Source organism: Sphaeramia orbicularis, chromosome 4, assembly GCF_902148855.1.
Source record: "Sphaeramia orbicularis chromosome 4, fSphaOr1.1, whole genome shotgun sequence".
Classification (NCBI taxonomy): Eukaryota; Metazoa; Chordata; class Actinopteri; order Kurtiformes; family Apogonidae; genus Sphaeramia; species Sphaeramia orbicularis.
Window position 1 is genome coordinate 56,884,319 of NC_043960.1, and position 14,040 is coordinate 56,898,358.

At 38.5% G+C, this 14,040-nt stretch overlaps 1 protein-coding gene across 7 annotated transcripts in view; it reads right to left on the minus strand.

The window, feature by feature from the left end:
• LOC115417985 (arf-GAP with coiled-coil, ANK repeat and PH domain-containing protein 2) overlaps positions 1 to 14,040 on the minus strand; it is a 96,790-nt gene that overhangs the window by 56,290 nt on the left and 26,460 nt on the right. For all 7 annotated transcript variants that reach the window (XR_003935230.1, XM_030132248.1, XM_030132246.1 and 4 more), the window contains 2 exons: positions 7,558 to 7,616; positions 3,894 to 4,077 (listed from right to left, as the gene is read on the minus strand). Coding sequence is in view for 6 of the 7 variants with exons in the window: in XM_030132248.1 (XP_029988108.1) it covers positions 3,894 to 4,077; positions 7,558 to 7,616 (243 nt within the window). In the remaining variant the exon portion in view is untranslated. The remainder of the gene's footprint in view (positions 1 to 3,893; positions 4,078 to 7,557; positions 7,617 to 14,040) is intronic.

A 14,040-nucleotide genomic window follows, 5' to 3' on the forward strand; every position in this document is an offset into this window, starting at 1 on the left:
GTATGTAACACCAGTGGACACAATGGGTTCCACACCAAACCTGGGATGAGACTGAGATTGATGAAAAACCCACATGTATGGATTAGAAAAACCACTAGGATCGACACATTGAACACAGTGTCTTTATTTATAGTCTATAGAAGACCATTTACACACGTTTTCACATCTAATGCACTGACACCTTGGAAGATTTAATGTCCATATTTGGGTCCTATTTTGGGACCAAATATTTGATTAAAAAGTCATTAATTATGGGATGGATCAGAGTAAGAGTAAAATTTTTGTGCATTTATCTGAGGTCATCCTGGGGGGAAATATGTCTACATTTACCTTTTATTATTGGGTCTAAAAAGATGGAAAAGTGTCAAATACTAAAATAAACCCAGTTTCATGGACAGACCCACATACATCTTTGACACATGCTTTTCTCAACTTTCAGTGTCAGTGAAGCAAAATATGTTTGGTATTCTATGATCCAGCTCTACTTGGCACAGCAGCGTAACAGACATGCTCCATTCTTGTCACCAATACAAGCTTAGTTTACAGCCTTTGCCGTATATTTTCCTCTCCTTCCACCATCTTGCATGTCACTGTAAACTCTGCGCTGTATAATTAAGTAAAAATACCACAAAAACAATCTAAAAAGAACAAAAAATGAAGCTTAATGTCTCCTGCAACACAGCAGCTAAAGTTACTTGCATGTGAAAAGTGCTGACAGTACGTCCAACTCTGAGAGGTTCAAGGACAGGCTTTTACCATCCGACTAAAATGGAAGATAACTCATTAAAAACTTAGAAAACTAACTCCTCACACCCAGGCCTCAGTTTATGAAGCTGTGATTATACACAGGGTTGTCGACCCTATTTCAAATCTTATTTTGTCTAATTCTGGAGCAGACTGTGCCCGGTTCCTCTAATTCCTCTGAAGGCAGATTCAATAACTAGCTTTGATGTTTGAAGAATTCATGTTAAGCAAGAAAAACAGAGGAACAAAAGGAGAAAAAACAGAGTAGAAAACTGTTTGGAGCTCCAAAGTAACAGGAACCATTTTACAAACATCTGAAGGTATCTGAAGACGTCTGAATGAAAATGGAAACTCCTTTAGACTACAGATTCCTTTTCCTACAATATGTTAGCAAGTTACACCTCAGGGATCTAACTGGGGTTTTAAAGTGACGTTCTTCTAAGAACGTCTGTGCTTCCTCTAGATCTGACATGTAATGTAACACCTTCTGCCTTTCAACCCTTAGGGGTCCACGGTCACGGCCCTGTGACTCAATCACATGACATTTTCAACAAGTTAGTCACAGACCACTGGGGACAATTGAATACAAAAGTGCGGACTTGAAACACTCTCCCACTTTTTATTTGATGCTGATAGAGCAAATAGAACCAAAGATACACCGGTTTGAAACTGGAGCAAACAAACATGAATAAAAGTGTGAAAATGAGGTGGGCTGTGTGTGTGTGTGTGTGTGTGTGTGTGTGTGTGTGTGTGTGTGTGTGTGTGTGTGTGTGTGTGTGTGTGTGTGTGGTGGTGGTGGGGGCATTATATTTCTGACCATATATCCATGTCATTTTTTGTCCTTTTTCAAAATGGAAAAAAATGGCTGAATCTGCAGATTCTAATCCATAGACATGCATTAGCATTACAGGTAAGGGTGAGAATGACCCCCACCTGAACTGGATGCAGAAACCGGGAGGACCAGGGGGGTGGGGGGGGGGAAACCGGAGAAAACTCCAATGTAAAGATATGCTTTTATGTCAAATATTTGAGTATAGTTTTAATTTATTACAATTTTGATTTTATATACCTAATATTTGGAACCAATATTCACTTTTAAAGTCTTTGAAAAGGTTCGTTAAGCATCTTTGTGTTATTTATGGAGTAAATTGCATATATTTTTCAAATCAGATTTTTTATTTTTTGTGTTTTTTGTCCTTTTGTGTTGATATAGTAGGTTGAAGTGAATAAATAATAAAGTTGTGCTGAAAAAAAAGATACCAAACATGGGTATAGTAAACATTTTTTATACAGTATGTAAAGGTAAAATCAAAAGTACTCAAAAACAGCAAAAACAGGCTCAGACCCCTAAGGGTTAATCCAGTGCAGTGTTTCTGCTGGTAAGGTTTAGTCGTGGAGCACCACCACAGCACACTCCTTTCCCCTACAACAGTGGTCCCCAGCCCCCGGTCCGGTACTGGTCCCGGTCCGTGGATCATTTGGTACCGGGCCGCAAAGAAAAAAAATTGTGGTTAATATTAAAGCAATTTTTTCCACCACTCTTCCGGCGATTTCATTTTGAAAAGCGACCGTTTCCGCCCTTGCCTCACAACCACTCATGCGCCATTTCATGAATCAGTAGTAAAACAAGCTAAAGAAATGAGCCAAAAACAAAATTCACTGGAGAACTTTTTCGGGAAGAAATGAGGAAATGATGAGGCTGCAGAAGGGTCACAGACTGCTTGCAAATGGAAAGCTGCATTTAAAAGGAAATATCAGGATTTCTGCCTAAGTTACAGGTTCATCGCAACAGGTGACACACAAGCGCCTCCAAACTGCTCTGGCACATCAACACATGTTTGAGACAACTTCAAACCTCTGTGCATTCTGGATTCAAGCCAAAGCAGAATATGCAGATATCGCCACAAAAGCCCTGAAAGTCCTTTTTCCGTTTCCAACCTCATATTTTTGTGTGGCTGGGTTTCCTGCGATGATGAATTACCACATACAGGGGTTGGACAAAATAATGGAAACACCTTCACCTCAAGATGATAATGCCCCAATCCATACAGCTAGAACTGTTAAAGAATGGCATGAGGAACATTCTAATGAAGTTGAGCATCTCGTATGGCCGGCACAGTCCCCAGACCTCAACATTATTGAGCATTTATGGCCAGTTTTAGAGATTCAAGTAAGACGTCGATTTCCACCGCCATCGTCTCTAAAAGAGTTGGAGGGTATTCTAACTGAAGAATGGCTTAAAACTCCTTTGGAAACAATTCACAAGTTGTATGAATCAATACCTCGGAGAATTGAGGCTGTAATTGCCGCAAAAGGCGGACCTACACCATATTAAATTATATTTTGTTGATTTTTTAAGGTGTTTCCATTATTTTGTCCAACCCCTGTAGTAGACTGGATCTACGGAACACAATTGGACTGTGTGTCTCCATCAGCCCCAGCTGGGACCATCTAGTTGCAGGGAAACAAGTCCAGGGTTCCGACTGATTCTGTATCAGGGTGAGTTGATATTCTACTGTAGAATCATTGTAATTGTCTGATATACAGTGTAAGTGTTTCAGATCACATGCTCTGAACTGACAAAGGTTTTTGTTATTGGAACCCCCGCACCTCTTACCGGTCCGCGGAAAATTTTTATGCATGAAACCGGTCCGTAGTACAAAAAAGGTTGGGGACCACTGCCCTACACCATACATTAGATACAACAAATGATTAATATTCCTACACATGAGGCTGTTCATTTTATAGCCTTGAATTTCATATGTTATGGTTTTACACCATGGAACAGTGGCTGCAGTGGTGGAGTCTTCCATCTTCATGGGTTGGTTCTGCTGCCTGTCACTACCGGATCAACTGACTATTTGTTCATGTGTGTTAACGCTAACTCCATTGGGACAAACTGACCCAAATGTGTTGGAGGAGACGTTCACAGTCAGAGTTTTGATGAATAAGTCATTGAATGGATCATAACTCAATAATTAATACCATTTTCAACCTTAAATGTTATTAGTACATTATTAAATGCTGTTGCAATGTAATTATTTTCTTTCCTTAAAACTGCAGAACAGATTGACCAAAGGACCAAAAAAGGTTTCCTGTCAGATTAAAGCTGTTTTCTGTTTGAAGGTCAGTGCTTGGCTCTTCCATACCTGTAAGACGTAGTCCAGGACAATGTGTCGGAAACACTTGCGTGTGGCGGTGAGAATGTTGGTGGCCTCCTCCACCTCATGCTGCTTGTTGCGGGGAGCCTGGGCATTCTTGATCAACGCTGCCTCCTTCTCCTCACTCACTTTATCAAACTGCTTTTTGGCTTCTTTGAATTTCCGTAGGTCACTGGCAAAGGAAGGAAATAAACAGAGGTACTATTCAACAACAACAACAGTGCTTCAGGTACTGGAAGTAAAATAACTGAATTTACATTTAAAGCACAGGAGTGTAGAAAGAAGATTTTAAAGGAAAAACCATTTCTGTTGTAAAACTTCTGCTTGAAATATGTGACTAATATATAATACGTTGTTATGTAACTGCAGAGAAGCACCTCACGATTACACTGGAGTGGAACAATAAAGAATTAGATACTTTTAGAATAAACTTTAACAGACTTTTCTGACAAACTGTCAATAAGGTCATGTTTCCTTTGACCCTTTGTTTTTAACAATCCTGAGGGGGAAAGTGAATTATAATGGACAGTAAAGTTAACTCTGAATGTGACTGAAAGAAACACGAACACAGAGGGGCCACGGGTGAATTCATCCACCTCAGACAGGTGAAACTTTAGGAGAAGCTTTAACACACTGGATGTAAGTTCTGCCTGTAGGGGTCGCTCAATCACAACTTTAACAAAAGACGTTTGATGATGCAGAGGCCAGATGACCAGAGGACCATGGGAGTTGTCTTCAACATAGATGCCTTTGATAATGCAACATGAATCTCTAAAAAAAACATGATGACAATGACTTTCATTCACTTTATTTTAAGTGATGTTTATTCACATGATGTCATTTTACTCTGAGTTAATGATGTGTGATGTTTGTCATGATCTCAGTGAGTAAAGTAAGGTAAGGTAAGATCCCACTGTGGGGAAATTTCACAGTTAATAACATACAACACACAAGTGCAAAGAAAAAGACCGGTAGAAAAACACCACGAGTAAAAAATAAAAATATGAAGAGGAAAAATAAGAAATTTGGTATTTAGATAAATATTAGTATGAATAAAGAATTGAAATTAAAAATTTAGAGAGAGAGAGAGAAAAAAAAATGCATCCGTGGTGCTTATGGAGAAGTCTGTCCCTCCACTCTTTGAACTACCCCCCCCCACTGTTATGTATTTTAAGACAGAATTGTAAAATATTATACCACTAAAGGAAAGTATTTAACCCTTTCACGCCTGACGTCCACATGTGGACCCATAGTTGAACTGAAGTTCCAAAGGGTTCTGAAGGTAATATAGTCCACACCACATGGGTTCAGTCTGTATAGACCCTCAGACATACAATGAACTAAAGGATCATCTTACTGTCCACGTTTGGACAAGAGATTCACAGATTTAGACCACAAAAAAAAAAAAAAAAAAAAAAAAAAAACCTGTCCACTGTAAAGGACATTTCATCAAAAACTGTTGCATCACAATGTTTCCAATATCTGCAATTACTGAATTAAAAAAACCCAAACATGTCCTTTCCTGGGTCTGAGGAGGTTCAGTATCTTCTTAATAAAACCATATAAAAAAAAAATAAATTCAAAATGCATTTCAGCTTAAGCCTAATTTTGAGAAATAAAATCAATGTAAAAAATCTAGATACTTTTTTTCATAATTCATGCATGAAAGGGTTAATGAGCCAATACTATTTTAACATGTTCTTCTTCATATGTTATTTAAGTGATATGTCAAAGGAACTGCTTTGCATTGTGTATTCTGAGAAGGAGACAATAAAACTGTTGAATATTTGTTCTTTTGTGTGTTTCACATGAGTAGTATGAAGTTATTTCAGGGTGTGGATTGTATTGAGTCATGACAACGTTTCTCAGATTTCTTTTCGACATCAGGGTATTTACAGCTGCAGTGGTTGTTTAATCATTAGGCTGCCTGGGCTTCGAACTGTACGTCTGTAAGGGTTCAACCTGCCCAGAAGACACCACTGCTTCCTTCACTTCTTCACTTACGGGAATGTGGAGTCAATCTGACCATGTTTTTGTTCCATTTCAGCCAATACATGTAGGCGCAAGCATACTGTAATTAAGCTCAAATATATCCAGTGTTCATTAGGAGTGTAAGTAAATATTGGTTTTGCAATATGTTGTGATATTTCATTCCACAATACTGTATCAATATTAAAAAGTATTGTATCGATATTTTTAGGTATTTATTCAAATGCAGATATTGTGGAGGTTCATTTTTGTTTTTCTTTTTTGTTTATGTTTTATTTATTATTTAACACTCTTTTATTAAATAATGTTAGTTCCTTTGTTGGGATTGCACAAACATAATGTTCTGGTGTTAGTTCTAAACTAATAGAATATGAACATTTGAACAGGATCTTACACTGTAATGTCTGTAAAACATAATTTAAGCTTTAACACAGGAACATTTTGTGATATAACATTAGATTCTGTTCTGATCAAATAAAATGTGTTTAGTATTTGTTCATATTTCTGGTGTGATTCAATTCTTCAAGGAAATAATCACTAAAAAAAAGAAACAAAAAAAAAAAAAAATTGCCTTTTTAACAAAACCATGATATATCATGATATATCGTATCATGATCCTAGGATTACGATTTGTATTGTATCATCAGATTCTTGCCAGTACACAGCCCTAGTGTTCATATCTTACGCTGAAAGTCAAACCAAACACATGTAAAACAGGTAAAAATAAATGGGTCATTCCATAGGAAATCAACAGATCTTAAGAAAATTTCCCACCTGACCCTCTCAGATTTTTGTAAATTTTTACATACCTATAGAACATTATATATAATGGGAAAATCCAAAATTTCAAGGCATAATTGTAAATAGTTCCAAAGTTGTGACCATTTGAAATAGGTAGGGGCTACCCTAAAATTGCGACCAAAATTAAGACTTGAAATTTTCGGCTATTTTCAGGCTTTTATAACTTCTGAACAACAAGAGCTAGAGGTCTGAAATTTTCAGAATCATTTCACAGGAATCTATAGTCCTAAGACATGTGAAAATATTTACCTAAAATTTATAATTGCATGTTACAGAGAATGACAAAGTTAAGATTTTATCCATCGCAAACTTCTAAAATGCGACATTTGGCCACTCATTACACAAAAACTAATCATCATATTCATTAGAAATTTTCTGTGCTATATCTTAGCTACTTAGGGAATGGATCTGTGTAAAATGAAGGTCTTATGTTATGTTATGCATGATATATGAACAGCTGAAAATCAAAAATATCTGTCCGACCTTCGGATTCAAAGGTCAGTATCAGCATGTGGGATAGGTAGTATCACAAAATAAAAGACACCATGTGAAAGTACAGGAATTTCCCTAAATTTTGACACCAAGCCCAACTTGCTTCTATAAATCCTTCTATGTTAAAAGTTCGAATTAAATATGGACGTTTTCGGCTAAAATATGGGATTTATAGAAGCAAGTTGTGCTTGGTGTCAAAATTTAGAGGAAAATTTAGAAAAATCTGAGAGGGTCAGGTGGGGACCACTTGATAAAATTATATGGAATGACCTAAATGTGCTTGCTCTCACCACAGATGACTTGAAAGTGTGTGTTTTCAGTGTCATTATTAATAGTCCTTTTCATCTTTCTTTCTTTAATTCATACTCACTCTTTCACAAAGGTCTGAAGCTGTGTCTTGATCGATCGTTGGGCCTGGTCAAATAATATCTGTGAAAATGAAAGGGGAAATGAAACACATTACTCCTCAACAACCAAAAACGGTACCCCTTGCCTCCTCTTTGGGGGGCGGGGTCACATTAAAAACACTCCGATGGCTCACACACACTGTTTCACACACACTGTTTCACACGTCAGAATTTATAGGTTTATTTGTTAACAGACGAGCTGACATTAAAATCCCCCATAAAGACCTAAATGCAGGTAATGACATGATGTGTTTCTTCCTAGTGTAAAGTCCAGACCTTATTAACCTGTTTATCCTTTTTAAATGGCCTACCCCCTCCTGGGTATAACTGAACTAGACCGTATTCACAGTGTTCATGCAAAGGCTGCCATCACTGAAACACACACTGAGCCTCTTTGAGTGGAAAAACCCTCTGCTCTCACAATCAGCTGATGTGAATACAATCTTTAGAGCTGAGTCACAGTCTCAGACCTCCACTGGGAACACTACGAACAGCAAAGCCATGAAGTTCAGCAGAAGACAGCTTCAAACTGGGACACTCATGATCTAACCCTACGCTTCCAGTGGTATTACAATAAGAGCAGTAATAACAGCAATTATAAATGTACAAAACAGGCCTTTTACACACCATAGTACTTAAAAACCAGTCTAATCAGCTGATGACATTTACAGGTGCCTGTTCTGGGACATGCTGAGTGATTTTATGGAGGGGACATCACCCATACCACAGAACAGAGAACATCAGACACTTAACACATCCCTGTCAAACCACAAATATTTATAAATGAATTCAAACTCACACTCTCACGCATACTAGCAGGATCTAAAACTTCTTTGAATGCTAGGATTTTGTCCTATTTGTCCTGTTACATCTGGAGAACAGTCTGTCCATCCTGTACGACACAGCATCCTCTGCACAGGACTGGGATCAGACAGAGGAGTGAGTTCAGCTACAGGTTAGTGTCTCTGACCTGCTCCACAAACAGGCTCAGGAACTGTTTTATCCACCTGGACATCAGACTGTGCATTACTGAGTGGTCCGGGGGGGTGGGGGGTGGGGGGTCCACTGTAGCAGTCATGACCACACTAGGACTGATCCAGTGAGACTGTCAAATGTCCAAACACCTTCTGTAGTTGGACTAACCCTACCTTCAAACCACCGTAGATCACTTAAATCATTGTTTCACTTTCTGTCACTGTGCCCTGAAATGTGTAAATACAATCAGAAGTCTGTGTTTACAGTATTGAACAGGAAGTTTTTTAGAGGAAGTTGTTTAGCAGTTTGTTTGTTTTTTTAGAGTACATATACTAACCTTAATGTCAACCTGGTTAAAAACCCACCTGTTTAGGTCTGTCTGTTTTTGTCTTCTTGTGCTGTACACAGGATTTCCCTCAGGATTAATAAAGTATCTATCTATCTATCTATCTATCTATCTATCTATCTATCTATCTATCTATCTATCTATCTATCTATCTATCTATCTATCTATCTATCTATCTATCTATCTATCTATCTATCTATCTATCTATCTATCTATCAGGACTATAAGCCGCTACTTTTTTTTCATGCTTTGAACCCTGCGGCTTATACAACGATGTGGCTCAAGTATAGACGTATACGGGTTAACGGCCTCCATGGGGCACTCTAGCAGGAAGCACAAAAGCCAGACAGACAGGTAGAAGAGGTGATGTGAAGAGGAGAAGTTTTAAGCTTAACTTAATCATTTTGTGTGTCATGCACAAACCCTCATCATGGAAAACCCACAAAGAAATGCATATGATGCAGCTTTTAAGTGAAAAGCAATCAATGTGTCTGTCCAAGAAGGAAACAGAGCTGCTGCACGGAAGAGACATTGAGACAACAGAAGAGAGATGTAGAAGGTGTGTGACAGAGCCTTTCTGAGGCTGTTCAACTCCGACACTGAAGAAGACGACTTCAGTGGTTTCAGTGCACAGAAGGAAGATGAAGAGAGCGATCAATGACTTTTCTGGGTTTTTTAAACCAGCCGTGTTCCTGACGTTTTACTGCCATGTTAGAGGCACTGTTTGCAAAAAAGCAGTTAAGGTATGCAAATAAATATTTAAATAATCTGTCTGTTTACCATCTTTCTGTGTAAATATCTCCTTACAATGTGGACACCTGTGGCTTTTAGTCAGGGAGGGCCTATACATGTACAAATATTTTTTTCTTTTAAAATTTGGTGGGTGTGGCTTATAGCCCGGAAAGTACGGTAATCAATCAATCCATCAATCCATCCATCTATCCATCTATCTAACAGTCTGACTCTGTACAAACAAGCCTTTCAAATCCTGGATAAGGACACACAACGGTATCACCACTGTCGTATTCTCACTAAACAGAAGATTTAAAGCTTTGTAAATATGATCATGTATGCAAATGCCCCTTTGGTTTTTCACATTGTTCATGGTTCTGCGGTGCTGCGTCCCTCAGCTTTACTCATATGAACCCAGAACAGAACAGAACAAACTCCCACTGAACTGAAGGCCACGACAGATCTGACAGATTTATCCAGCAAGACTCAAAAATGGATTTGAAGAAACCAAGTCAGCATTGACCCTTCCCTTTTAACTATATTCTACATCTGTGACTTCTTTTAAGTGTGTTGTTTATTCTTTTTAATTCACTAATTCCCTTTTAACTTCCCTCTTGCCCACTACAGGGACGACAGATGGAAATTAGTGAGAGCGCTACAATCTGGTCCAGAGCATCTGTACTGTGTTCAATGTTTTCTGTACATAGTCCCTGACAAATAAACTAATGAATTAACTGAAAGAATAAAAGCAAATATAAGGCTACATTCACACAGCAGGTCTAAGGCACAATTCAGATTTTTGGGTGAAATCTGATTTTTTTGTGTGTTGGTTCATATTCCACATTAAATATGACTATAAGGTTTGAGTCTGAACTGAAGGTGACCCTGAAGTGACCCATATGCACAAAAGAGGTCCTGATGGAATATGTGACCACTCAGACACACTGTGTTTATGGAAGTAACACTCTTGGGACGCAGAACTGTGATGTTTGTCGCATTTCAATGACGTAAAGGTCAGATAAATGTGACCTGGACGTTCAGACTGAAGTCACATTGGAAAATATCAGATACAGATCAGATTTAGGACCACATATGAAATTGATCTGGGTCAGATTTAGGACCACATATGAAAGTGGTCTGGGTCAGATTTAGGACCACATTTGAAAGTGGTCTGGGTCAGATTAGTGCTGTTCAGACTGTCATGAACAGATCAGATACAGGTCACATATGGACAAAAAAGTTGAATTTGGGCCACATTTGTCTACAGTCTGAACGGAGCCTTAGTGATATACTCTGGACACTTCTGATCTGTGTACGTCATCAGTGCAGCTGCTCTTGGATGTTTCCATATAGTAGCTGTATCTGTAGACTCCTCTGCTCCAGGTGTGCTCAGACCAAGGTTATTATCGTTAACGAAAACTAACGAAATGACAAAAACTAGAATTGTAAAAACATTTTCGTTAACCAAAATAAATAAAAACTAGAATTAAAAGAAAAAAATGATAACTAACTGAAACTGTATTATGTGCTTACAAAACTAACTAAAACGTATAAAAATGATGAATAAAATTCCCTTCATTTATGTTTTTGTCAATGTCGGATTGATACAAAAGCAATTTATTTTACTCGAGCCATTTTAGCTGGAGGCACCATACAGTACGTCCTCTGGTCCCCTCTCTACCTGGAATCATGGAGACTAAAGTTGGGAGAAAGCAGCAGAGTCCTGTCTGGGATTTATGTGAATACAATGGCTAAGAAGATGAAAGATACGACAAAACTAAAATTAATACTAAAACTAAGCATTTAGAAAAAAAATTTAAACTAATAAAAACTAGCAAACCTGCTCTAAAAACGAATTAAAACTAACTGAATTAGAGAAAAAAAAGTTAAAACTAAATAAAACTAAACTATAATGAAAAATCCCAAACTATTATAACCTTGGCTCTGACTAGATACAGACTTTTTCAAATGTCAGTTTGGCAACAAACACCATTACAGACTGTGTTCAGGAACTTGCCAGAAACACAGTGAGGAGACACAAAGGTGAGGGACATGTTTGAGGTGTTGGAGAAGTCCATAAATAACAACAAATGACCCTGGGAAAAGCTGCCACACACCTCTTAGAATGTATCACTGCATTACTCACCAGGACGCTGTGTGTGGAAAGGATCTGGAACTACTCTGGGAGTTTACATGGACTACCACTTCACCACTGAGTTACTGCTGATCTAAATTGCTCTCATTTTGTTAAAAAAAACCTAATAGTTGGCCCCGGAATATTTAGTAGTGAGGACATTTCATGAATGAACTTGTTGATCAGGTGGTATTGATCAGGTAACTGTGCTTGAATTCTCGGAGGGCCTGAGCATTGACCCATTCCTGCACAAATGTTTGTAGAAGCAGTCTGCATGTGCAGGTGCTGGAGTTTCTACACCTGTGGCCATAGAAGTGATGAAAACACCTGTAATCAATGATTTGGAGAGGTGTCTGAATGCTTTTGATGATACAGTGGACTTGGTGTGTTCAGAGACAGGTGGCGTCTCCTCAAAGGTGCGGGAGACTTTCGTGACCAGTTTTTCTCAGTCATAGCTTAAGTATCACGAATCTGTGATTACGCACCTGAATCTGTTGCATTACGGTGAACAATTTCAAAGTGCCATCCACAATAAACAAACCATGTGTTTACAAACTGAACCAGGAGGTAACTGGGGCATCTTCGGAATTTTGCCACGACGCGCATTGTGGGAAAGGGAGGTTCGTGCAGCCACCTGACAGCGGCAGCGCAACAATATGATATTATATAGATGAAACAAACACCACGCAGAAATGGCTGAAACACGGAAACGGCTGAAGGAATATGCATAGAGGGAAGGGAGTTCCTGCCGTTTCCACATTGTGTCTGTTCCAGTTACCGCTGTAAGGCAGCTGCACGAGCCTTCACTTCCCACAATGCACGTCATGACAAAATTCCAAAGATGCCCGAGTGACCTCCCGGCTCAGTTTGTAAACAAATGGTTTGTTTATTGTGGATGGCACTTTGAAATTGTTCACCGTAATGCAAGAGATTCAGGTGAGTAATCACAGACAGACTTACAGATTCATGATACTTAGGCTGTGACTGAGGTTTTACAGATTTGATGAAAAATTGGTCACGAAAGTCTCCCGCACCTTTAACAACTTCATGCAAAACCTGATCAATACAGCTGTGAACCGAGATGAGCCTTAATGTTATTCTGAGTTAACGGCATATCCTACTTCATATGTTTAGCAATATTCTTATTTTACTTGATGCTATTGTTGAAAAAAAAATATTTTTAACACATTTTTAAAATTATTTTATTGAGGAAAAAGGTGCTGCAGCTTGCCCAAACTCATATTCCAGGTTAAAACTTAGTCAGTTTTAGACTGTTTAGTAAATATTAATCCTGTTAGACTCTTGTACGTTTTGGCCCTTGACTCCCCTGATCTAGACCATCCAGCAACAAGTCCAGAGGACAGGGTTTGTCATGGTCTGGGGTTGTGCCAAAGACCAAATGTCACTGTCACTTCTGTGATACTCCATTAATGCCAATTTGGACATTCTGAATGAACACATGCTGCCTTCAAGATGATAACCTTTGAAGGGATGTCTGTGGATATTTCAACCAAATGCAACCCACATAGTGGACACATCCCAAAGGCCTGGTGGATGAATGTGTGGGTGATGCCTGGGCATTGGTAATGATGTGAAAGAAAAAAAAGTATTTGGAGTGCAAAGGTTAGAATCACTTGCGTTCACAGAAATGTAAAGTTTAATAGCTGCTAGTGGTAGTTTCTGTCTGTCCTTATATAAATGTAGCATATGAGTATATACTCACTGGGCACGCTCCCACAACATGTTTCATAGAGCTGATAATAAAAAGACACAACAAAGGAGGGCAAGAGTGTAAAAACCATGAACTGCAAAGAAGCATGCCGGTCAGTAGTTGAGTCTGTGATGACATTCATGAAAGTAGACTTCAACAAATCTTGCTCTTCAATGTCTTTTTGTCAATGTCAACTGAGGAGGCTTAAAAAGGGACTGAAAAAACTAAAAAGGGAAACAATAGCACCATAATAGTTTTGTTGGTAGAAGCAATGACCATATACAAGGATGTCTCATATTCATACAAAATGTCCAAGATCTTGGTGGTCCATAGTAGAGTACATTAAAAGACCACACTGTAAAACCCAGATGGTTATAGAATATCTAGATCCCACTGACTGAAAGGACATTTATTTCAGCTGTCACCAGAATGACAACCACAAAATAAAATAGTCAACCTCTGAAAGCAGAATTTATTTTCCAGCAGAAAAACACAGTACAGCATGGGAGACAGGAAATGAATGTCCTGATATTCCTTTCTCTAACATG